The sequence below is a fragment of the Scomber scombrus genome, chromosome 5, assembly GCF_963691925.1.
Source record: "Scomber scombrus chromosome 5, fScoSco1.1, whole genome shotgun sequence".
NCBI lineage: Eukaryota > Metazoa > Chordata > Actinopteri > Scombriformes > Scombridae > Scomber > Scomber scombrus.
This window is the reverse complement of record NC_084974.1, coordinates 1,236,669-1,261,526: the sequence shown is the minus strand read 5'-3', so window position 1 is coordinate 1,261,526 and position 24,858 is coordinate 1,236,669. Positions and strand designations below refer to the sequence as shown.

Sequence of the window (24,858 nt, the reverse complement as noted above, 5' to 3'; positions counted from 1 at the left end):
AACTTTCAGAGAGTTTAATTTGAATTGTTGAAGTAATACAAAAAGATTTTATGCACAGGGAAAGGAAACATTCTTTTATCCATTTAGTTTCAAGCTTAAATTCAGTCTGTTTTTCTTGGAACCTTCTATTAACACATTTTCTGTTCCTCTCCTAGCACCTTCTGCTCACACAGGTTACACACTTTTACTACTTCTTTAATCCATACTAGTTTCACATCTACACACACAAATGAAGAGTATTCAGAGAAGGGTTGTGTACCACAGGGTAGATGTGAATCTCACAAGCATTTTTTTTTTTGTATTTTCATTTTGATCAACTTCAGTTCTAGTTTTATTAGCATCCTTTCAGAATGAGTCTTCAAAGGGTGATCATCCAATCACCTTTAAGATGCTTTCTCAGACATATTCCTCAACTGCCATTATTCACAGTAAGAACATACATGTTAGAAATGTGTTCCCCATCGCTCAAAAGGACTAGTTCAAAGACTCAAGGGACAATATGCGATATGGCAAAGTAGTGTGAGTGATATACCTTATTTCCAGAATATCTTGCAAAATGTCTCACAGCAAGAGTTGTTGAAACCTGGCAGAATGTTAGCAAAGTTCTGCATTAATGGAGCAGTGAATGAAGCTCACAGCGAGCATGTTTAGAGCAGAGGATTCAGACTCAGTTTGGTCCATTAGGCGAGGTGACAACAATGTTTTTGTCAAGAAAAACATTTCAGTAATGCCCAAAAATGCAGGACTTGAACACATAATCCCATCTAACTACAGGAAATGACTTTAAAAATGCAAGGGGAAATGGGTAAGAGGCAGAAGCTGAGACCTTGCAGCCAATCATATGTCAGTATTTATTCTGAAGTGTATGGAATTCACAATGCTGAAACAGAATGTCCTTCATGTTTCTCCTCAGCATACTGTAATATTCTCAAACTTTTACTGTGGATTTTGGACACACAGTTTTACCTAACATTGAGTGCCACACTATGCAACTGGCCACTGCTAACAGTCCTGCTATCCTGGGGAGGGTTGCAGACAGACATGTGCTACCTCTGTGACATATGGTGTCTCCACCTGTTAGCAACAGGCTTCACATGGGGGTGGAACATGTCAGAGGTTCATTTCTACTTCATTCAGTTACAGTGCCCTAACCAGCAAGCAAGATCACTCGTGCAGTGACAAGGCTGAGAACCCTCACTGGCTTCCCACCGTATGAACACGGCAAATTATGTTTGTTGGACTGTACAAACAAAAAAAAATAAGTATTGCCACCGGGAGTCAAACTCTGGTTCCTTACAATAGTGGGTCTCCTTTCTTTTTAGATTTCTGTAACATTTTTACCTTCTGCAGCAGCTGCTTTTTAGTCATTTCACTACATTATGAAAACCATCTTGAAAATCATTATTGTGTTGGGATGAAATTGAAACAATGGATTGATTTGATCTGCCTGCAGGTACAATGCAGCCATATGTGACTGAAGAAAAAAAAACTGACCTTCCTTCTCACAAGGGATCCATCAATATGCTTCATATAAAATGCTTGATTAATCACAGAACTGTGTCAGTTTGCATGTGTAAAACCAAGTGAATCACCCTGAATGAATAAGGACAGATTTCGAGTGTACCCATTCAGAGGAGGTATCAACACTTCTGCCTTTAGATGTGGTTAAACAACACTTTGTATAAACTACACTCTTAATTAACCCTAGCTTTGAAGCTGTCTGAACATTATCTGTTGTTCTGTCATCCTGACTTGATTTTATGGGGCTAATCATGAGCTTTACCTGTGCAGCTGTGCTGTTAGTAGTGCTACAAAAGATTCACATTGTTGTTATCTTGCCGAACAAACCAAACTTGTACAATGGCCCAAACTCTGCAGCATTGGATTAAACTGCTTAACACATGCTTTGTATGAACACAGTACACTAAGTGTGATAGACTAGTTATAATGGCTATGGAGAAGTGTTGACATTTGGGCATCCCCAACTTTAATGGCCACAATAGTCTGACACATAAGAATTTCAGTTACATAACCCCTGACATTCAGAAACTGCAAAATATTACAATCTGATTAAGAAAACATGGTAAAAAAGCTCTACATGGTTTAGTGTATATAAAGGGGCATGAGCACACTTTGGATATGAAATGCCCAGCCTGAGGGACCCTAATCTGAAACATACAGTTTGCTACTGTACAGGACTGGAAAAGTAACAAAGGTTCATATGGCAAGTTCATCACTACAGCTAGTGTTCCTCTCAGTGGAGGTTTAGAGGAAGCAATTAAGAAATACTGGTAAGGACTAATGCATTTTCCTTTACATTTAAAATGATATATCAACAAAGTGTTATAATACAGAGATAACTCATTTATAGACAGTTAGCCCAATGCTGGGAACAGTCCAGTTCCTCTCCCTGGGAAGGAGGGGTTCTCCACTCACTGCTGAGCCTCACATTGGCTGGTTTGTATTAGGGTGCGCACATGGGGACAAGAAGAGCTCCAAGCACCACCCATGGGTCATGCTGCCGTCGCCATGGTAACCATGATATGGTGCAGCATGGGAGGATCTGAAATGCAAAGTAAAAGTCTTGTGATTAGAGCTTCCACAGGGTGGCAGGTCCAAAAATAAACAAAGAATGAAAATACTGTCTGTGCTTTTATTTAAAAAGCTTTTGAAAAATATGTCAGCTGACAAAAAAAGCACAACAATCAAGTCTTTGATACACTGGAAAATAAGGACATTTTTATTTTTAGCCTTGTTGAGTGGAAGAAGGCAGGAGAGAAGAAAGAAGGTGGTCAGTAAAGGTATACACTCTCAGTTTAGACAAACACACAGTCAGGTACAGGACACACACTTCAGTAGCAGACTAGTATAGCTTGACTACATTTAACTATGTTTCAATTGCATTCAAGCTGTGATGAGACTGCACCACCTTGAGGCCAGAGGGAAATGTTGACATTTTATTTCCTATGTGAAATGATACAAAACTCAACCTTCCACCCGGTGGAGGCTCAAATTGAATGAGAACAAAGTATGGCTGGCTTCACCATCGTCAGCCTCATTTCATCTGGACTAGCAGGCAGAAAAAACTGCACCATCTATTAATAACACTGTACCCACCAAAGTAATTGCTGAGATCTCAGAATGTGGCAAAAAATAGGTCCAACAGGGTGAAGACACACGTAAACTGTGATGGAAATTTACAACGGACAGGTTATAATCTCGGTTTTCTCTTCCAAATAAATCTGATTAACCTGGTTTGTTTGTTTACAACCTGTCTAAACATGATGGGATGTAATTCAGATTTTGTAGCAGTTATGTCACCGTGTTTCTAAATCTCGGCAGTTACTTAAGTGAGAACAATGTTCATTAGCACAATTTGAAATGATGATCAAAGCAATTAAAATGATTTCCTTTAAGGTGGTCAGACTCTAGACTAACCCTAATCCCCAAAAAAATTATCAAGAGTTTGGAACTGTCCAAAACTTAAAACCATGCAACTCTTGTCTTGATTATTATATCCACTTTATTATGTCTCCATCCATTATCCAGGATCACTGATGGCTACAGTCAGCATCATCCTGCCTCTTTCAGTTTCAGTTTCAGTGCTTATTTTACACTCATGCTTTAAAGTAGGGCTGGGCGATATTACTTAATATCAATATCATGATTAAATGAAGCTTTTACCTCGATTACGATTAATGAATGATTATTTTTATTGTTATTATTTTTATTGAATCTTTTTTTTTTAATGCTTAACTATTAAAGCTGGCATATTGTGTGGCATTTGTAAACGCCTGTGATAGCGACAGTTGCTTTGTGGAAGCATTAGTTTTAGGGTGCCTGTCAGTCTCCCTCTTTTTTTGAGCTATGCACTCTTCATATTGGGTAACGTGATTGTGGTGTTACCCTGGCTCACTGAAATAGTTTTTCTGCAGTAATTGCACTTGACTTCTTTCTGTTCAATGTAGTCTGCACTGAACCCAAAATGTGTCCAAACAACGGACACGGCATTCTGTTTCGGTACAAGCTGCTCCAGTTGATTTGTTGGCTCGGTGTTTGTGCTCCTCTCCTCCATGTCGGCAGCATCAGTTTCGCTCATGGCTCCACTTTGAGTGAACGCAGACGAGATGGATGGGGCGGAGTCACGTGGCTTACACGGCGTAGTTTTGTTTTTTTTCTTCCCCCAAGGGGACAGCACGGGGAAAGTAATAACCGAAATAACCGACATGAGTAAGATTATGTCGGTTAGAGGGTCTAAATGTCGGTTTCGGTATATTTTCGGTTAATTGCCCAGCCCTACTTTAAAGATCATCTCTTGAGAGGTCCCCCCCCCTCCCTTCATGTATTACATCACTCTCACTGCAACTGTCCCTGCTGCTTTGCATCATCTAATGCATCACTGTGAGTGGTTGACTTGGCTTCAGTTACTGTCTGGGATTTCAGTTTGTAACATGTTTGTGATGATGCAGCTGGCTGTTTTAATATAGACTTGAATGCTCAGATCAGCTTGTTCTTATTGCTTATACATGCTTGAAGTTAGTGTATGTAATCTGTGGTAGACTAACCTGTGAGGAGAGTGGTGTATGTGGTGTTTCTATAACGTCAGGAAAAATGACAGTCAGGCTGATTGAAGGTGAAATCTGAAGCATAGCATGGAATGACTTAAGATCTTACCATGATACTGGCTCATTGCGTTGTTCTTTCTCTTCCTGAGTGACTGCTCTTCCAGGTTGACCATCTTCCTCTGGACACAGATGCAAAAACATAACATACTTATATATGCATCTCCATGTAATGATGAATATCAATAGGCAGAGGATAAACCAAACCCTGACAGCAACTCTAATAATCAATACTGCTGCTGAGCAATGATGTGGAAGGAACTTTGGATCATACAGCCTAATAAGGACCAGAGCACAAAAGTGACAGGGGCTCAACAGTCTCATGAAAGTGCAAACCTATTGTTTTTGAGGGCTCGAGATGATCGAAAACTCACGAAAATTGGCACACACGGCAGAACTGATGAAAATGGAAAAGTTCTGTAGTGATTGGGCTTGGGCACAGCCAACAGGCTCCATCACACCCCCAAACACAGGGCCATTTTGAGCTAAAGTTGTATGGACGTTCATGAAGTTAGATGGGATCACTTTTCATTTAAAGCTACCCTTACCTTTGTTACATTTTTACAAATGTTTTTGTTTAGGTTAAAATGCTATTAATAAGGTAATGGCACTCAACCAGGCATCATTATTCCATTCTCATAATATTCTGTGAAAACTCTGACCAATCATATCATTCGGACCGAATGATATGATTGGGGGTGGGACATATGAGGGAGGAGGGGTTGTTGCTGTTCAAGTTTTTTCAAAGTGCTGTGTGAAATGCAAGAAAGGTAAGAGTAGCTTTAAGAAACACGTTTGAGACCTTTAGAATGCGCAAAAACTCACAAAACTTTGCAACTATGTTCAATTTGATATTGCAATTGGGTGTTGGTGTGGCATATTGGCTTTAAGTGAAAGGCCCCACCTTGAAATTTGACATATATAAACAAAAATGTTGTAGGCAGTTTGCAATGCTACACTGTGAAGCATTCACACACACACACATAGTGTGGGGGGAGTTTCAGAAGCTGTTTGACTAACCTGACAAGGTGCCTTCAAATCTAAAAACCTGCACATTAATGGCAAGCATAGCCCTACATCAGACAACAACACGGTATCAAAAAACATGCCACTTCATTCACTTCAATAAACACACCTCACCTGAACACGCCCTGCAACCACAACCTTTCAAGCTGTACAGGCCTCCAAGCTGATTTTATCCTCAACTCAGATTTGTACATGTTTATCAATTTACTGTTCTATATAGCATATTAACAAAACCTTAAAGCTGCAGTATGTAGTTATGAGAAAAAAGGACTTAGCCAGAAAATTTGAACAAGAACAACTTCCTGGTCCCTCCTTCTTCCTCTCTGCTGCACTACAGTCCGGCCTTCAAAGCCCCTCCACAAGGAGGAACCGGCCGTGCACGCTGCATGCATGTGACGGCTCGTCCACACAGTAAGACAGTAAGCCTGTTTGACCGAGTGAGAGCAAAGCAGACGCTGCACAGGGAGGGGCGCTGCCGACTGCATATCACATTAAGACCACTGGGTGGACCCAAAGACACTGGATTTTGTCACAGCGTATCTGTATCTTATTCTACCTTCAGATCATAATGACAATTTTAGCAAACATAACACAAAAAAAGTTGCAGACTGCAGCTTTAATGTTGTGCAGGAGAGATGATTTTCTTACCACAGGGGTTTCCTTCTACATCATCAAGGAGATTGGCTGTGGAGTTGGCTGTGCCCAGTCTGGAAGGTTCTCATTAAGAAAAACAAACTGTAACCTTGCAAACCAGATCAGAATCATGATTCATGGATGTGGACAAACAAATCACAGTGACTGAGGTTCTATGGTTGGTGATGTATGTGAGCAGCAGAAACCTTAATAGGAGTGGTGTTAATGGGGCATGACAGTGCTTTATATAGATGATTCAAGACTTTGAGGGTGTAAATGCATCTTAAGGAGGGAAGATTTTGCTTTCCTCCATATGGATTTCACTTGTTCTACAAGCAGTAAAGAAACAAACAGCACTAAGACAAAACAATATAAGGTTATGTCTCTGGTGGTTGCACTCAAGTCAACTGTTAATGCTGTATGACCTGGTGTCAAAGTAAAACGCTTTTATTTTCTGATTTTAAGAATCAAATGTCCCATGGTAAGAAAGTAAATATGACGTGGCCGTTGAAACATTCATTTTACAGTAACAAGTCATGTTAGTCTGATAATGTGAGCGCAACAAAACAAAGGATACGAATGGTGCTTCAGGAGCATCCTCCTTTTTGACTTTTTCCTCTTTGTCTTTTCTGAGAAGGTTCTGGCAATTTCAAACAGCTTCTTTCTCGTTGCTGAAGATGGGAAAACATTCAGTGTCATTAACTCATTTGGTGACATGAGCGTAAAGTTTAATGCAGTTATTTGTGAAATTCTAGAAGTGTAAATCAGGGGACTTACATTTGCCCATGTGTTTGAGTTTGTCTCTGAACAGGGCATCATCTGAAGCAGCCTCCATTGAAGCTGCAGAGTACTGTTCTCCTGCACACACATACACACACACACACACAGTGACACTTCCACACTGTACACATACTGTATGGACATGCTCAAATCACACACTGAACTGTAGAAGCACAAGAATTTATAGTATGAAGTCTGTAGCACAAATCCTTGACACAACCAACAAATATCACAGTGAGGGCATAGACAAACACAGACCAGTATTCAGTAGAATCCAGTGTGCACAGACACAGTAGCAAATAGCTCAACAGAGGAAGCTTGATGAGTGATATCTACCTGTGGAATTCTCCATGCTAGATGAATGATTGGACTTTGATTTCTTTGATTCATACTTCAAGCGATCTAAAAACAGAGAGCAGATGTTATGACCAGTGATGTGAGGAACCAAGATGTGATGAGTTTCTAAACCTCCACGTCAATTCATCACGACCAGTGTCTGATGAAAACTGTCCCAGCCAAGCCTGATTGCTTAAAGTCAGTATTTCCACAGATAACACAAATGTATACCTGTGCAAAACTGTCTTTCTTCAAGAATGCTGTTCACTTGCTATCACAGTGAAAAATCAGGCATTGGCCAAATATTTCGTTTTTCATCTCGTTCAAGTTGTCAAAGACTTTAAAGATGGAAACTTAAACTTGGAATTGTCAAAGTCTGAATTCTGAGCAAAATGTTAAGACACTGACTGTCTGAGAAACAAAATCGGAAAATGAACGTTATAAAACTACTGAATTAAAATATGAATAATTTGATTACTCTCAGACTTCAAACAACCTCTCTTTGTAAACACCTCAAAAACCTTTGAGAGTGGTCAAGGCACAGCTGGACCTCTAAATCTGCCTCCTAAAAGCATGGAAGCAAATGCCTTGTTCATAAGCTGAGGGATGTAAGACTATGACAAATGGAGACATTTGAAATTAATGTTGTCCACGTAAAGAAAAGCTTTGTTATGTTGATAACAAAACAATCAGCAACAACAGCAATCCATTCACCTTAAGAAATGTGACAAGAGTGTGAAAGCTAAAGAACTTGGATTTCTATAGAGAATCACAATTTAAACTAATAGTTCAATATTTGGGAACTATGCTTATTTTCTTTGTGATCATGAGATGAGACAATTGTTACCAGTCTTGTGTAAGAACTGAACTGGGGATGTAACATAGTTAGCAATAGTTTATCATCAAAGACTGGAAGCAATGGGTAGAAACGTGCTTATGTCCAAAGGTTGCATCAGAGCTCCTAGCTGACTCTCCAGGCAGATTATGCATGTATAAATATGATTAAACATTAGGTCTGTAATCATCTCTTTCAATTCAAAATTCCCAAGAAATCCCATTTTTTGGCTTTTCTCATTTTAACAACTTTGTTTTTAAGTTTTACTAGCTTTGGATTGCTGGTATTACTGTGTGGTTTGTGATCGAACATTTAAGTTTCATTACTAAGACAAAAGCAATTCCAAAGAGACAAGCATACGACTTGCATTGAGGCAAATCAAGGCAATAATAGCATAAAAATAAAGGTTTATAATGACAACAGCCTTTAAAGGGGTTGTCAGGATCTCAAGGCTAAATGTAAAGTAATTCACAACCTCTAATGTCAATGTTTTTATATTCTATGCACCATTTTCCAGTGACCAATATCCTAAGTAGACTACTACACTGTCAAAACAGTATAGCTGTTGATAAGGAGAATTTCTCTGTGTATAATGACTGACTGTACAGAAAGTCTGACCTCTCTCTAAGGCAATGAGGAACTCCCGGTTTCGCTGCAGCTCTCTCATGAACTCCTCGTTCTGTAGGAACAGGGCGATGCGCTCGTCTTCCAGATACTGCTTCAGTTTCTTGTCTTGCTCTGTAGCTCCCGCTGTCAGACCTGGGCCTCCGGTGGTCCCCGCGGCTCCAGACTGCGAACCTGACTGGGCTGTCCAGTGGCTTATTGAAGAGACCGAAGAAGAGGATGATGATGAGGGCTGTGACAGACTGGTCTGAGAGCTCTGCTGAGGTAAAAACAGGAGAGGTTATTGGTTATAACATCATGTAGTGTGATAAGAGATCATCTGTAGAGTTCATTCAGTATATTCTAAACTAACAGTCCTCAGCACAATTACCTTCTACTCAAAAAGCTACTGATGATCTATTTGCACTTGAAATTCACTTGAAATCTCCTATCGGTGTTAAAACCTGAGCTGGAGGCAGGAGACGATTAGCCCAGCTTAGCATAAAGACTAGAAGCAGGGGGAAAAGGTAGTCTGGAGGTTCTGGAGCAATGTCCGCAAATGTGGCCACCAAAACGGCGAAAGCTCACTAATTAACACATGGTACAGTATAGTATTGATTTAATTTGTACACAAACAGAAATGCTCTACACAAAGGAGATACAAAATGTTAATTAGTGAGCTACAGATGTGTTGGTAGGTATATTTTTGGACTTTGGTGGCAGCCAGGCTAGCTGTGCTTCCAATAACAATGCTAAGCTAGGCCTCCCAGCTCTAGCTCTATATGTAAAATACAGATATGAAACTGGTATTGATCTTAAGAGTGACTTTGCATGTTTCAGCCCATATTTTAAAAGGACAGCTAACCACTTCGAAAATGACTGCCATTTGGACATTCCAAATCCAATCATACACTAGATACATACCATATATTTCAGACCCATGTTCACTGTGAACAGTGTGTCCACTACTAGGGGTGTCACGATTCTCCAAATCCTCGATTCGATTTTATTTCAATTTAAGGTCACGATTCGATTCGATTCGATTGCGTGACTATCAATGCAGCGCGTGTGAGAGCAAAGCGTCCTGATAGCTCTTTGTTGCTGCTGTTCTAGTTGTAGAATAGTCGTCTATGCATTTATCTGTCAGAGGTACATTACTGTTGTAATTACTGTACTGTAATGCAGTACAGGTGATGCACTTCAGTGTACACCTACACTGCATTACCGTAATGTAACTTTGATCAATATTAAAGCAGACTTTATGGTCACTATGATGGACTGCACAACTCTTGCATGTTTCTGGTAAAGCAGCACTTAGTTTGTTTGAACATATCTGGAACAAAATCCCAGAAAATTTTACGTCTATATAAGTTCGCTCTATTCATTATTTATCATTTCAGCTGCAGTGGAAGGATTGTAACCAAAAGAAGGATTTTGATAACAGTGAAAGACACTGGATAATTTGGATGTGGATTTTATCATCCATCACTTATATTGTAAGTGCATTATGAAGGGATCATCTGATGGTCAGTATGAACAGGAGGAATGATAACAGTAAGAAAAAAAACATGTGTCACTGTTCATGTGGGCAGCTATTTCAGAACAGGAAAACTGTGAACTTGTCCTTTAACTAGAGATCCACAAGACCCTTCTGGACCTTCACAAATTTGAGCCAAGTAGTAAGAGACACACAAAAAACCCCAAACATAATACTTCTATATTTTATACTCATGTTACACAATGACAACTGAGCTAACAACTCCATTTAAAGATAAAGACCATAAGGAGCTGTTGAAAGGTACATTTATTATCTAACTGTATAGCATGCTTTTTCAATTAGTCAGTAAATACAAATTATACATGATTTGCAGCTCAGAAGCTAAAACTTACAAATATATGGTCATAATATGACCAGAGGAGTTGTTTAGAAGCCATAGCAACCATTCATCAACTCTACAGAAACTAGAAAACACTCCAGCAGCTGCCTGGCACATACTGGAAACCACCTCTAATAACCTTTCAAGTATCTAGTTACACCTCTCCAAAGACCAGTAGTTACCTAGCATCTAAATGCTGACATAATTACAACCACTAGAAATGACACTACATCCCAACAGTAATATCTACACCCTCACTGCAGCAGTCTTGTTCAGGCATTGTCTGATCTTTATTAAATTTTGGCAACTACTTCTCAATCTGACAAACGTAACAACAATTAGCTATGACTATTTCATAATTGTACCTGTATACTGTCTAACTGCTGTGGGAGGATCCTCAGGAAATCATCTGGGAGGTTTCCAAGCAGAGGAGGGTTCCAGTTCCGGTAGCTTCTGACCTGCTGGTGACCTGGAGGCAGCTGGGCTTCAAATCTATGACAACGGGTGGAGATACAGAACCCATTATCAACTTTATTAAGTATATTATAATGTTTAAAAACAATTTGAATTATTAATACTCCTTAAATTGTCCACTTACTAATACAAACAGGAGGGCCAGAGAGAGGAAATGTCCATCTGTACTCCATATTTTATTTAAACCAAATCATGTAATGAGTTAAGCAGTGCCCTATAAGAGCTTGAAGGTGAATGGTTTCCTTACAGGAACAAAAGTATCAAATGGATAAAATAGGCCGATGGGTAATCTGACTCTCCTTATTTTACTGTCCTGTATTGTTTACATTCTTTTGTAGCCACACTATGAATCACATAATGGTTTAGTGTAGACTATCAAACATTACACATCGAGGCACTAGTTGGAAGGCCATGTTACCTTTTTTCAAATATAAACCTTCTGTCCATTTAATAAAAGGCACACAGATTCTGTTGAATCAAAATGCCAAAATTCAGTAGCTCTTAATTTTATATTAAATAATCAACGCTTCAGCTTCTTACACAAATAGTCTGGTCATTCTTCCTTACCTTGGTGGGGGTGTTGGTGGGGCTTCTGGGTATTTCCTGTCATAAATGTGCATATCATACGCTGGTGGAGAGTAGACTGGAGGCGGTTCCTCATCTGAACTGTCAGGTTCAAGCGTCCGCTCTAGAATCTGGAAAGGAAAAAACAGCATTACACAAGCATTGTTTCATTTAATGTTTTGAGCCTGCCTCACCCTCATGTACTAGGAATTTGGCAAGAATTCCGTTTTGATTCCAATTACAGTCATATATCTGCTTTGGCCATCATCAAATATAATATGCTAAATTTAGACCTCCCTGTGATATTTGATTTATTTAGGTTTAAGCCTGAATGTTACAGTTCTGCAGCATTAGAGTACATTCGCTTTGTGTGTGTTTAGGATGACAGATGCAGAAAGGCCAGTGCTTTAATATATTATGGCTGCATGTTCAGGTTGGGATCAAATCAATAAGTGCTCGGGTCAGCAGCACCTCTATCAGGTCATGAATCCCTGTGTGAATATCCTGTGACTGAATGGAGTCACTAGACCAGCTAGTTATCCTTGTCAGGATGAGATTTGCTAGGGGGATGGGGGGGATTTCCTCCCCTCTGGTCTACATATCCCTGCTTCTACCAAGTTATTTTTATCTCTGGTGGGGACAAAAATGTATCCCCCTCACAGTGATTTATGCTGTTTCAGTCATGGACCATATTAAATATTTAGAATAAAAATGGGCTATTAAAACACAAAATCTGAGTAAGGTTCTGCAATGTTAGAAGAGCCATTAGTGCAACAACAATAACATGAGAAATGGACTTTCACTGTCAGCACTTGTGCTCATGTGAGAATAGAGATGACAACATCTAGGCTACATGATGATGGTATAAATGGAGCAGGGGTTGCCTCCTTTCAGATTTGTGTTTTCTTAGTCTGACAAGTAGGCCTGTACTGTAGCTTTTTTATTTTATCATGACATAATATTTTCTATTCAATATTGAAGTTTGCTACACTCTGTGCACAGAGCTGAATTCACCATTGACTGAAAGGAGTGTTGGGGGATTTAATTCTAGCATGTTAAATGAGCATTTAACCTTTAGTTTTGGTGTATATATTTTTCCGTATGAGGAAAGGACAAGGCTGAACATGATTGAAAATATCATGCTACTTTATGACATTTTTAAAATTAAATAAAATATTCTTGCAAATGCAGTATTCAAGTTCAAGTTTAATTGTTTTATTTCATAATTATTTTATAAATGTTACTGCTATGCTCCATAGTCAATATGAGCCCACTGTGGTTCTGATTTACCTTCATCCCCTTTGATTTTTTCACAAATCGCACCCTGATCCTAGTCATGGTGATGCAATCACACATGTGACACAAAATCAGTAGAACAGACTGAACTCTGAAACACCTAAAAATAACACCAGCCTGTCCTCATCTGCAGAAAAACCTGAACACTTGTCATTAGCTCACAGCATAGCATACAGAAACTTCTGATTTACCAGTCCCAAAGTCATTACTGCTACTGTACAATTACTGCATTCGTGGTTTTACGTTACCTTTGCTGTTCAGAAAAGGGTGTTAAAATGTGTAATTTAACCTAGGATTGTTGGGCCTGTGATTGTATACTATGAGCCAAAACACAAGGAGGATTATATATTTTGAGGTATACCCAGGTATCATCATCTTAAACTGTCTGTCCCCACTGGTAATCACTGAAATAAGAGTGGAAGGATTGAAAACACATCAGGCTGGTTCTGCATTACATCCCCAAGTAGTGTTAATGACCTTGGACCCTTTCCACTGACCTCTGGTGGGATGCTGTCATCTGAGTCCGAGCTGTCATCTGAGCCCTGTCCATCAATGCTCATCTGGAGCAGCTGGTCGATGGTGGCGTCCACAGCTCCATTATTGGAACGCAGCACACACTCAATTACTTCATAGTCCATAGTGGGGAACATGGTCTTGAAGTCCTCCATAGCCTGGTTGAACTCCAAGCGGCGGACCTGCCTGTTGGGCCTGCTGTTGTTGAGCTGCCCCTGTCCACTGCCGCCCCCACCACCACTTCCACTGTTTCTGGAACCTCCATTGCTGCTGCTGCGCCTGAACAGGCTGGTCATCCTCAGGGCCTGGCTGCCTCAGATACTGCCAACCTACTGAAAGGATGGCTCTTCTTTTCTGTCACCAACACAAGCACTTTGGCCCCTTCGGTCTTACTTTATTTTCACTTTGTCCCTGCTCAGTTTCTCATTCTAACACAAAAATAGCAGTCCTTTGATGGGAGTTAAGAAAAACTGGAGTTTCTCCCCCCAATGCTACTCGTTATTCAGCTGCATCCAGCATGGCTGACTGTATTCTAGGGTGTGAAGGGACTGGAATAGCCAGATGGTGACAGAAATTAAATGTCCAAGTACCTGTCACCAGGTGGAGAAGAGAGCCAAAATCCCCCAGGTAACATGCATGGCTACTTCACAGTCGTCAGCACCTACACAGAGAAAAGATGGTCAGTGTGTTAGGTACCTTCCAGTACCATTTGTAAATATTGGTACATTTGATATTTTGCGCACTGAGATTTCCTACTGCACATAAATGCACTGTCACATCAGTTAAGAATCCACAAACTGCTATTAACTGCTATCTCAGTCAGGGAACGTGTGTGTGTGTGTGTGTGTGTGTGTGTGTGTGTGTGTGTGTGTGTGTGTGTGTGTGTGTGTGTGTGTGTGTGTTTGTGTGTGTGAGAACAGAGACAGAGGTAGATTTAAATTGTGAATTAAACCTCAAACAGCTAAAGGATATAAACAGTTAAAAAGGCTAAAAAAGGCTTAATGTCAATCCAACAATCAGAGACTGAGTCACAGGTTGCTATAGTGACAGTGAAGCCCTGTGGCAGGGGGAGGACAAGCACCCATATTCAGATCCATTGGAAAAGTTCAGCCAAGAAACCAAAATACTCAAAAACTCAAAAACTAAAAGTAAAAACCCCCAAATAAAATCAGTTTGAACGACCCACTTGTGAAACTGATGTATGACTTCAAATTCTCTGGGTCTGAACATTCTGTGCTGTAAACACTAATGTAAAAAAGACTTGAAACTTGAACTGTGATTGTAAATTATATGAAAATGTTGAAATCATTTGAGAAAGCCCCAAGTGAATAAAGTTAGTTATAGTTTGAATACATTTCTATGTGAATGTAAGAATTATTTGAATGATGTTGAAGATGAGGGTTTGAATGTTTTTCTTATTAATTTCCATTATAACTAAGGTTCAGACTAAGTTAATATTTTGAAAGGTTTTGATGGCATTTGAAAGTTGAATAATACCTTCAATGTATAAAAAATGTGAACCATTTTTAAGTTTTAATGAAGTTTGTAGCTGAAAGTATGAATGACTTGATTAAAGTTGAAATTCATGAAAAAGTGTGAAAAAGTTTGAATAAAAGTTTCTATGTAGAAGAATGTGGAAGGGGTTAAGTACCCAAAACGTGGGCGGAATAATAATAATAATAATAATAATAATAATAATAATAATAAAGAATGTAGAATAACATGTTGTTATTGTGTTGCTTTAAGCATTCACATCAACTACACAGTCCCGCTGTTGCCTTTTTTAATTTGACATCCTGGTTGAAAAAAATACAGTGGACACACAAAGCCTCAAAAGGTTGATAAGAGTTCATGTTATATTAGGGGTTATGTTACTGTAACATTCTTGTGCGTACTGGGGACCTGATGTATGTTGGACTTTCTGAGAACTGACTGAAAATTTGGTATGTCAAAAATGTGGAAGTCCGGAGGGAGAAGTTAGCTGTATCAATCCTTAAATCTATTTTGCGATTCCTACTGCTCTTTTCTTCACCTCTGCCCCCCCTTCCTTCTTGCTTGACTGGGGGTTCATTGTCGCTGGCAGCTGCCCTGTGCCACATGGCAGTGCCAGGTTCCATCCACAGCCTATAAACAGAGCTCCTCTCTTAGTCTCCCACTGACTAAGAGTCTGGCTTTGATGTAAACAAGATGCCTGCCCTAGCCTTGCAAATAGCCTGGCCACACTGAAGCTCTGTGTGTGTGTGTGTGTGTGTGTGTGTGTGTGTGTGTGTGTGTGTGTGTGTGTGTGTGTGTGTGTGTGTGTGTGTGTGTGTGTGAAGAACAAGAGAACTAAATGATACAGAAATAGATTTGAGGCACAGTACATTGCCGGGGTCTTAATCACACACACAGATCGACACACACACACACACACAGCTGTGTTTTGGCTCCATAGTTCTCACTCCTAACTAAGGGTTTGTTGATGCGAGAGGTTTGTTTCATTTCCAAATGTCTCTTTAGTTTAACCGAGTTTAAGCTTTCATGTACAAGCTCCTTTGAACACACTGAAGATTTTTCACGTTCTTTGTGGCTATGTATATCCCTATTCCAGAAAGAGACACACACACACAAATACTTGTTGTAGATCACGTCATTATTTTTGTTCTTATGGATTTGATGACTACAAGAAAAATATAGAATATATAGAAACTTTGTCCTAATATTTATAGCCTGCAAAACTGTTACTTAAGGGCGGACGAAAGCCTGAAAACCATTGTGGGCCTCCATGAATAGGACTGAGGAGGAATTCCAGTGAACTATAATACATATAAGAAGGTGGGTGTGGTGCTGATGGGAAGCATGGTTTTACATTTACCGGGCAATCCAAAATGACGAAGGATGCTTACACTGTAGAAGTAACACTGTAATCATTTTAATGACTTATTTTTAATAGAAAAGCTTGAATTTAAAACACCTTGTTTAGAATTTAACCACTTTATTTAATCAAGGAACACAGCTGTTCCTCACTGTATATCTGCACTCCATGCTGGAGTCAGGGAAGGAGCATTCATGGGGTTGGTTATTTGATTTTATGTCTATCACTGGTACTATTGTTTTATCACCCAGGTCTATGTTTAACTTTAAACTAATGCAATTTTTCACTCAGTATTCTACTGAGAACCGTATCAGAAGCTTTTAGCCTAATTCTACCACAGAATGAGAGCATGCAAGTATTAGTGTGTATGTGATAGCATGCCCTGGCCATGCACTCACAAAGATATCTTCCCAACAACATCATATTAATCTGCACATAAGAACCACGCTATATTTAGCTCACAATCCAGGACTCTGTCCTCAGAGGGGGTGTGTATAGCAGAGTTGCTTACTAGCTATAGCAACAACAACAAAAAACAGTGAGTTGTGTTTTCTTTGAGCAGCTACACTGGGACATGTCCAGTGAACACGTGGTGTCATGTCAGAGGCTTTGTGGGATGAAGCTGAACATTCTGGGCTGTACTAGTAATGCCATGGTGCTGTAGTGTCACCTGCTACATGACCTGGGAGGAGTCATTTTAGATTTAGTGTTTCTACTGATTTTCATGTGCATGTTAATGCTGCTAGTCTGAGATAATAAACCTCATATATAACGTGGTGACGCGTTCGCTCTCCTGCCTGAGTGACCAGTCGCCCAATTTAATCTGTAATTCTGCTAATCTTAATCTTGTACTAACAGCAATGCTGGCCTGCCTCACTGCCACCATTGCTCACTGACCTGCTGTTTCCAGGCTCCTTAAAGTCTTCAAAGACTGCAGTGGGGAAAAAAGGAAAAGCAAATAATGCAGGCTCGGCGATAAATATGGTAGCTGGCTAAAACCATCTAACAAATTCATATGAAACACGACGGGAACTTTGTCTCAAAACATTCAAACTCTGACTTGTGACATATTAAGCATATTATTAATACATAGTTGGACGACAGACGCTACAATTATAAACTGCTCTCATGTCTCCCCAGGTCAGTGCTTGTTTTTTTGGCAGAAACTCTCTCAGATGTAAATGGTAAAATGGTAAATGGGCTGTACTTATATATATATAGCACTCTTCTAGTCTGTTGACCACTCAAAGCACTTTTAAACTCCATGTCACATTCATCCATTCACACACATTCATACACTGATAACAGGAGCTACCACACAGGGTGCCAACCTGCTCATCAGGAGGAAACTAACATTCACACACTGTTGGTGCAGCCATCAGGAGCAATTAGGGGTTAAATATCTTGCCCGAGGACACATGGACATGTGGACTGGAGGAGCCGGGAATTGAATTGCTAATCTTTCGATTGGTAGACGACCGCTCTACCTCCTGAGCCACAGCCGCCCATATGCTGTCTCTAGACAGCGCACCTGCTACACATTCATGTACTCAGATACACTAAAGAAGATACGCTAATTTGAGTAATACATTTTAGTTTAGAATACATCTTAAAAGACTTTTTTTCCCCCTTTTAAATCCCTGATCTTTAGGCCTGGCAAGGGGGTTCAGCTCAGGTCTGGTGGACCACTGGTTTGCAATACACTGGCAGAAACTCTGAGCTTAACATGTCTACTTGTCAGATGGACCCAACGTTAATTGTTAGTTTGTGTTTTTTGGGAACTTGTGGATTCGAAACGCTCCATTCTTCCAAGAAGGTAGAAGGAATAAGAAAAAATAAAACACAAAGAGGAAGAAGAAGAAGAAGAAGAAGAAATGTAATTCTCTTGTCAGAATCTTCTCAGACACCTCATCAAGCGGGATGCCTCTGGCCATTACTCCAAACAAGCTTGTGAGGCTTGACATTAAAGACCAGACATTTTGGGTCATTCCCAGCAGCAGCTGCCCTCAAGGTGGAACATCCAGTGTATTCATGCCTTTTAGTCGTCAGAACAATTCAATAATGATGTGCTGAAGAGTATCTAGCCAATGTGCAGCCAAGTCAAAGATCTGTGACTAATTTGAAATGTTTAAGCTGTAGTTTGATATGTACAGCTGAGTTCATGTTAACACACTGCTGAGTATGTGTAGTTATCCTGAAGTTTTGACAAAGCACTTATTTTCGTCAGGGACTGTCAGGAGCAGAAGCAGTGTAAGCCAGCTTGGTGTTGAGATTGTTCTCTCAAGCATCTGAATAAATACACTCTGCTCTGTAGTATGAAACATGGCGTGTTTTGACCCAAACACAATGTACTCCGAGCCAGATGAGTGCCTCCAGAAAATGAAGTCATCCAGAAATGTGTGTAAGATAATCAGCTGACAGGCCGAATATCTGCTGTAGGAATAAATGAAGAGTGGAATAGACTACTGTTATTTGTTAACAACACATGGATGCTAACATGCCCTTTAAAAACTGGCAGTGCCTTTCTTACACCAAGTCCCTTAGTTTTACAGGGAATATTCATATTGGTGTGATTTGATTGGTTACACGATGAGTGCTGATATTTTATTGACATTGAATTCAAATGATGGTACACACGTTACATTGCTGGCATCATGGGACAGTTAAGTCACAGCTTGAGAGGCAGGGGGCACATTATGGTTCTGTGTTTGTTGGGAAGCAGAGATGACTTGAGAATGACACTCGCAATTTGGTGAACATCTGCTATAACACAACTGTTGACTGACTTCTGAATTAAACATACATATTTAACCGGTTATTTTGCTGGAAAGAGATTTGTCTGGCACAGTCATCAAAGTGCCTCTTACAAAAGAGATGAAGTACTGTACTGTACAGCAGGTACAGAGCTTTCCTGGACGAGGAAAAAAGAAAAATTGTAAGTGATGAGCAGAAGCATCTATACAAGATGTATGCATACTCCACAAAAGGATGCAGAACAAGCAGAGAGGAGGTTTCTGTGGCGGCCCGCCATAGTCTAATTTGTGCCACCACAGTCTCATATTGAGCTGAGCATGTCTGTACACTCTCCAAAACGTTACGTTGTTTTAGGGCTGAGCGGTATGTGTTTATATGTTTTTAAGATATATCAACGTATTTTCAAACGTTGATGTTGTGTTAGCTGTGGTGGAGCGAGGTAGAGAGTGAATGAAGAGAGGGAGCGCTGACAGTAAGAGAGCCGGTGAATCAGATCAATAAAACGCTATTTTCTAATTGTTTCACAGCGGTTACGTTCAACAGCACAAATAAACTTCCCCACACACCTCCACTCAACCCTGCAGCTCTGAACCTGAAACACCTATGTTTGTTCAACAAAAAAAAAACAAGTCATTGCAGCTGTGGTCTCGACTGATTAATTGTATCAATCCATCTGTAATACTGTGATTGTGTTTTCCATACTGTCATTTTGTTATCTTGCTCTACTATGTGCATGTATTGCATATCTGTCCATCCCTCTCTCCTTATTCTAATCACAGGATAGATTGTGTTTTACTGTATAAACTGTAAAGCTCCTAGAGGCAAGTGTGTGATCTGTGATATTGGGCTATGTAAATACAACTTGACTATCATGAGTTCTGCAGTGGTAAATCTGACACTTATCAATGTAACTGCATCAAGCCCCCAGGAACATCTCTAGGCTGTCAAGTTATTTTGACATGAAGGCCAAACCATGTAATTACATTTTCTGGGTCCATCACGTGATGCACACAGGCCCCCAAAAAACATTTCTATACATGTCACTGAGAAAGAGCAGCTGTAAAACATTAATACAGTTTTCTGACTAGAAATCACTTGTTTTATTCTGAATTTTTTTATATCAGAATTTGATCCATTCAGCCCAATAAAGTCTTTAAGAAAGTGTAAAAGAGCTGAATTATTCAATTATTTTTTATCTCATTCAAGTTATCAAGCAGGAAACCGACAGTTTAGCAGTCTCAGACATACAGTACCAGTCTAAAGTTTGGACACACCTACTCATTCACTTCACTTCACTTCTTTTCATGTGCTTATGATTGAGCTCTTTAAATTGTAATCTTTCTCATTTTAAAGTGAATCATTATTTTATGCTCTATTTTAGTCTAGCTTTTTGTTTTCTTTCTCTCTTCCTATTTTTCTGTACTTTGTTTTCTTTTATTATAATTGGAGTTTCTTGTTTTTAAATAGTCTGTTTCTAGTATTTTTACTGTTTAATATTTTGTTTTTATGTAGAGCACATTGAGTTATCCCTGTGTATGAAATGCCCTATATACATAAAGCTGCCTTGCCTTCTGACTGGTACTGTACATGCAGTGGGAAGCTTGGCAGGTGTAGCAACAGTAACTAAGGGTCAGTGGTAGTAAGGGGTCAATTCCTTAAACTACATGAAGCATACTAGTGATGAAAGTTGATTGAGCGCTTTGCTGGGAATAAATGCTGAACTCTACAGACAGTAATCATGTATATAATGTACAATGTGGATAAGAGTATTGTAAATATCTAATGGCCTGGTGTCATCTTATGGTCATGTTTAAGCTGCTGGCCATCAGGGTCAGAAGAGTCAATGTGTCCGATTTGTCCACCATCAAATGAAGGAAACATCAACATGCAACCTGCTAATGTAGCAGCACAGGAGGAGCCATCTGGCACATCAAGCAGAATACTCAGAGAGCTGTTTGAGGCTTTGTGTGGCTGGATCTATGTCACAGATACAGAACTATACACAGCTATACACAGCTATACACAGCTGGATTTAGACACAAATGCAGAGTCAGCCCTCAGATCCTACAGCTGCACATGATGTAAATTAAAAAAGGGATCATATCCTGCTGCAGGACAGCCAGATGTTCCATGCTCGCACAATGAGAGCTTGAAATGAAGGCTTAATGAACAACCTCTTTGAATAAATGAGTATTCATATTTGACACATAAGAAATGCTTTGATGGCATTTTAAATACATTTGATATGTTTTTTCATGGCTCACTTAAAATTTGGGAAATTCTTGTTAACTGAGGTACAGTCTGAGACAAAGAAAAAACCATTTCCAAACAGTTTAGGGAAAAACTTAATCAAACAACTATCCCCATTTATGTGTTTAGTCATATCCTGCCCCGCTCTATGACTACCTTCCGGTACCATTTGTAAATATTGGTACATTTGATATTTTGCGCAATGAGATTTCCTACTGCACATAAATGCACTGTCACATCAGTTAAGAATCCACAAACTGCTATTAACTGCTATCTCAGTCAGTGAACGTGTGTGTGTGTGTGTGTGTGTGTGTGTGTGTGTGTGTGTGTGTGTGTTTGTGTGTGTGTTTGTGTGTGTGTGTGTGTGTGTGTGTGTGTGTGTGTGTGTGTGTGTGTGTGTGTGTTTGTGTGTGTGAGAACAGAGACAGAGGTAGATTTAAATTGTGAATTAAACCTCAAACCAGGCTCTCCTCCCAAACCAGTGGTACCTGCAGCAGCAGAGGGAGGAAGAACTGATACTGACTGATGTCTGTGTTCATTCTTTCTAAACTTCACTCAATATTTTGATGTCAGGAATATAATTATTTGAGATGTTGTTTTATGATATTATTGATTGAATCAGGACTTTCTACTCTTCTGCTCTAGAAACGTTATTTATATATATATATATATATAAATAGAAATATGAGCTGGTATGAGTAGTAGTAATGATACATTTCTAATAACACCCATCCCTAGTTAAAGGCTGCACAAGTCTGGATGTATTAACTGGGTGGCAAAATCTGCCATATCTGCTGATGTGATGCCACTAACTACAGCACATCATTTACACATACAGTGGTCAGCCTGACATCATGTCATTAGACAGGAAGCACTACATAGAATAGAAAGGCAGCAGCAAACATCTTGTTGTGCTTTACTTACCATCAAAAGTGTGTAATAAGCAAATCATGATTAAAAGGCATTTCAGTAATTTCTCACATACTAGTTCCTGTTTCCACTTCTAATGTCACTGCACACAGTCTGAACATATGTTGCTCTGTTATCGGCCAAGTCATGTACAGTACATGACAGAGAGGAATTCTACCTTCTCCAACACCAAGGGCTCCACATTCTGTACTCATTTTTAGAACATAAACAAGCTGTCATAAGAACATTCACAATAATACAGTCTACAATATTCCATCACATCAGTGGGACACAGTTACTATCTTGGGTCTGTCTTGCCCTAAGGTAGGCCTCTCAGGCTGTGTGCCACTCCTAGCAAGCTCCACCAATCGAATGGCTCTGTTTAGGAGAAATATGCACACAGCCTAAGAGGTAGTACTGCCTGAGAGGCCCAGCTCAGGGCAACAAATTCCCCCGAGTTTCTCCAAAATCTCATTTAATTTTTAAGAGAAATCACCATAATTATATATACACATCATGTAGGCTATTTTTTTTTTTACTAATAGATGATGTATTCTTCTTTTGAGAGGAACTATTTGGTGCCGTAGATCTATTTAACAAGCTACACCAAAAGCACCTTACATCCAAACTGCATACAGATACATAACTGCATCTATGATCATGTATGAAGAAACCAAACTATCCCATAATAACATTTCCACAGTGGTTTTCTAATAAACGCTTCATTTAGTTCAAGTCAACTTTTCAAACTGTGTCACTTTGCTTGCTACCATTACCCTGCAGACAGGATAGGATAAGACTACTGCTTATCACCTACTTCCTGAGTTGAACCCAAGCATCAAACGTCACATTTACTAAGTGTTGAAGCTGATGTATAGAGGTGTGTCTACACAGGAGGTGTTTCAGCTGCATTCTTCAGCGGTAATACAGAACACATTAACTTCTATTTCAATTAATACAGCTGTTTACACATCTGCACAACAGCTCTCAGTCATACATGTAGGTTATAGTGTGAGGGAATCACACTATAAACTACATATATGACTGAGACCTGGAGCATATTTTTACACATCAAGTCTATTTTCATCTGTTTTACATGCACCACTACAGTGAAGTATCGCAGTCCAGAAATGCCACATTTTGTGAAAAATTGTCACTATTACACAGTTTGTCCACCAGAGGGCACTGACAACTTAATTTTGCAATAGTAGAAAATCTGCTCACAACATTTCTTAAATACACAATTATTGTTAAATATGTATATATTATGTCTTCATGTTCATATATTATGTGTTCATGTTAATAAAAAAACAGGTTCAATACACTTTTTCTAAATACCAACACTGCTATCAGCATCATAAATCACGAGTCAGCCAGGCTCTAAACCACATCCCACAAAAATCTGAGCTCAACACTGACTTCTAAACTGAAGAAGAGGAATACAAGAGGAGGCTCAAGTTTCATCCTTATGCCTCATCTTCCTGATAATGGAAAATTGCTTGAATTATAGGACTTACTAATATTAATAGCAGTGTGACAGAAACTGATGGCAACAACAACTATTATGTAGAATATAATACCAATAAAAGCATGATGTAGTCACATTAGAAGTGACAGAACTTATCTTTCATTGCTGTCAATAAGATTCATATGAGACATAAAAACAATGTTGCCAGCTGGTTAAAAGTTAAAGCTAGTTAAAGACCGCCTCAGCACGGTCTGAGCGGAGGGAGGAAGTATTGTGACGGGAACAGCTGACAAAACAAGTCGATTGTAGTTTATTTAAATTCTTCGTGCCTCTTGTATCAGAGCAGATTGTTTTTACATTTGTAAGCAGGGCCGCAATAAAATACAATGTTTACTATGGAGTGTGGCGTACCTTTAGCTACTTAAAGCTCTTTATTTGCTCTATGCATGTGCTCTTATTGGGAACAGGTCGCTGCTAACTGGCTAACGGTATTATTTAGCTGTTAGCCAACTCACGGCTGTCTAATGTATTTATAAATGAGGATTAGTCTCCCGAGCAAACATTCAGAGGCTATAACGCCGAGGTAATGCTACGGTAGCTATGTTAGCAGCGGCCTTTAGTAAAGCCAGGTTTGGCGGCACACACGGTGCTCCGGACAGCCAGCTGTCTTCCACAGGCCTCCGCCACTGATTCTCCGTCTCAGCATCCAACCTAAACGAGCTCAGTCTAAATATGTCATTCAATTCAAAAACACAAGTGTTAGGAATTCCACTCATTTTCAGCTGAAGAAACGCACACTAGTGAAACAACCGTTTTCCTCAGCCGTGTTGGTGTTTACACAGAGGAGCAGTAAACTAGGATAAATGTTTACACCAAAAATCCAACGGGTTCAGACAGTGTATGTCCTCCCGGCTGGAAAAGACACGGAGCGGAGTCGCTGGTACTCACTGACAGAGGCGCAGAGGATCCACAGTATGCCGGAGTGTCGAGAGAAGCACTGCGGAGCAGCAGCACGGCACACTTGATCATTGTAATGGGAACCAGAAGGAGACTGTCCCTCCACT

The 24,858-nt window shown here is 39.7% G+C and overlaps 1 protein-coding gene across 2 annotated transcripts; it reads right to left on the bottom strand.

Annotated features, from left to right (window-relative positions):
- Positions 1-24,858, bottom strand: cuedc1b (CUE domain containing 1b). Of its 2 annotated transcripts, none has more exons than XM_062418474.1 (11): positions 24,743-24,858; positions 13,544-14,220; positions 11,754-11,881; positions 11,078-11,204; positions 8,851-9,115; positions 7,398-7,463; positions 7,059-7,139; positions 6,859-6,952; positions 6,297-6,355; positions 4,675-4,744; positions 1-2,563 (listed from the first exon to the last, which is right to left on the bottom strand). In XM_062418474.1, coding segments are annotated over exons 2-11 (1,203 nt in total). In that variant the 5' UTR covers positions 13,856-14,220; positions 24,743-24,858; the 3' UTR covers positions 1-2,562. The 2 variants fall into 2 exon arrangements, with proteins under 2 accessions (XP_062274458.1, XP_062274459.1); XM_062418475.1 differs by having other exon boundaries at positions 8,851-9,112.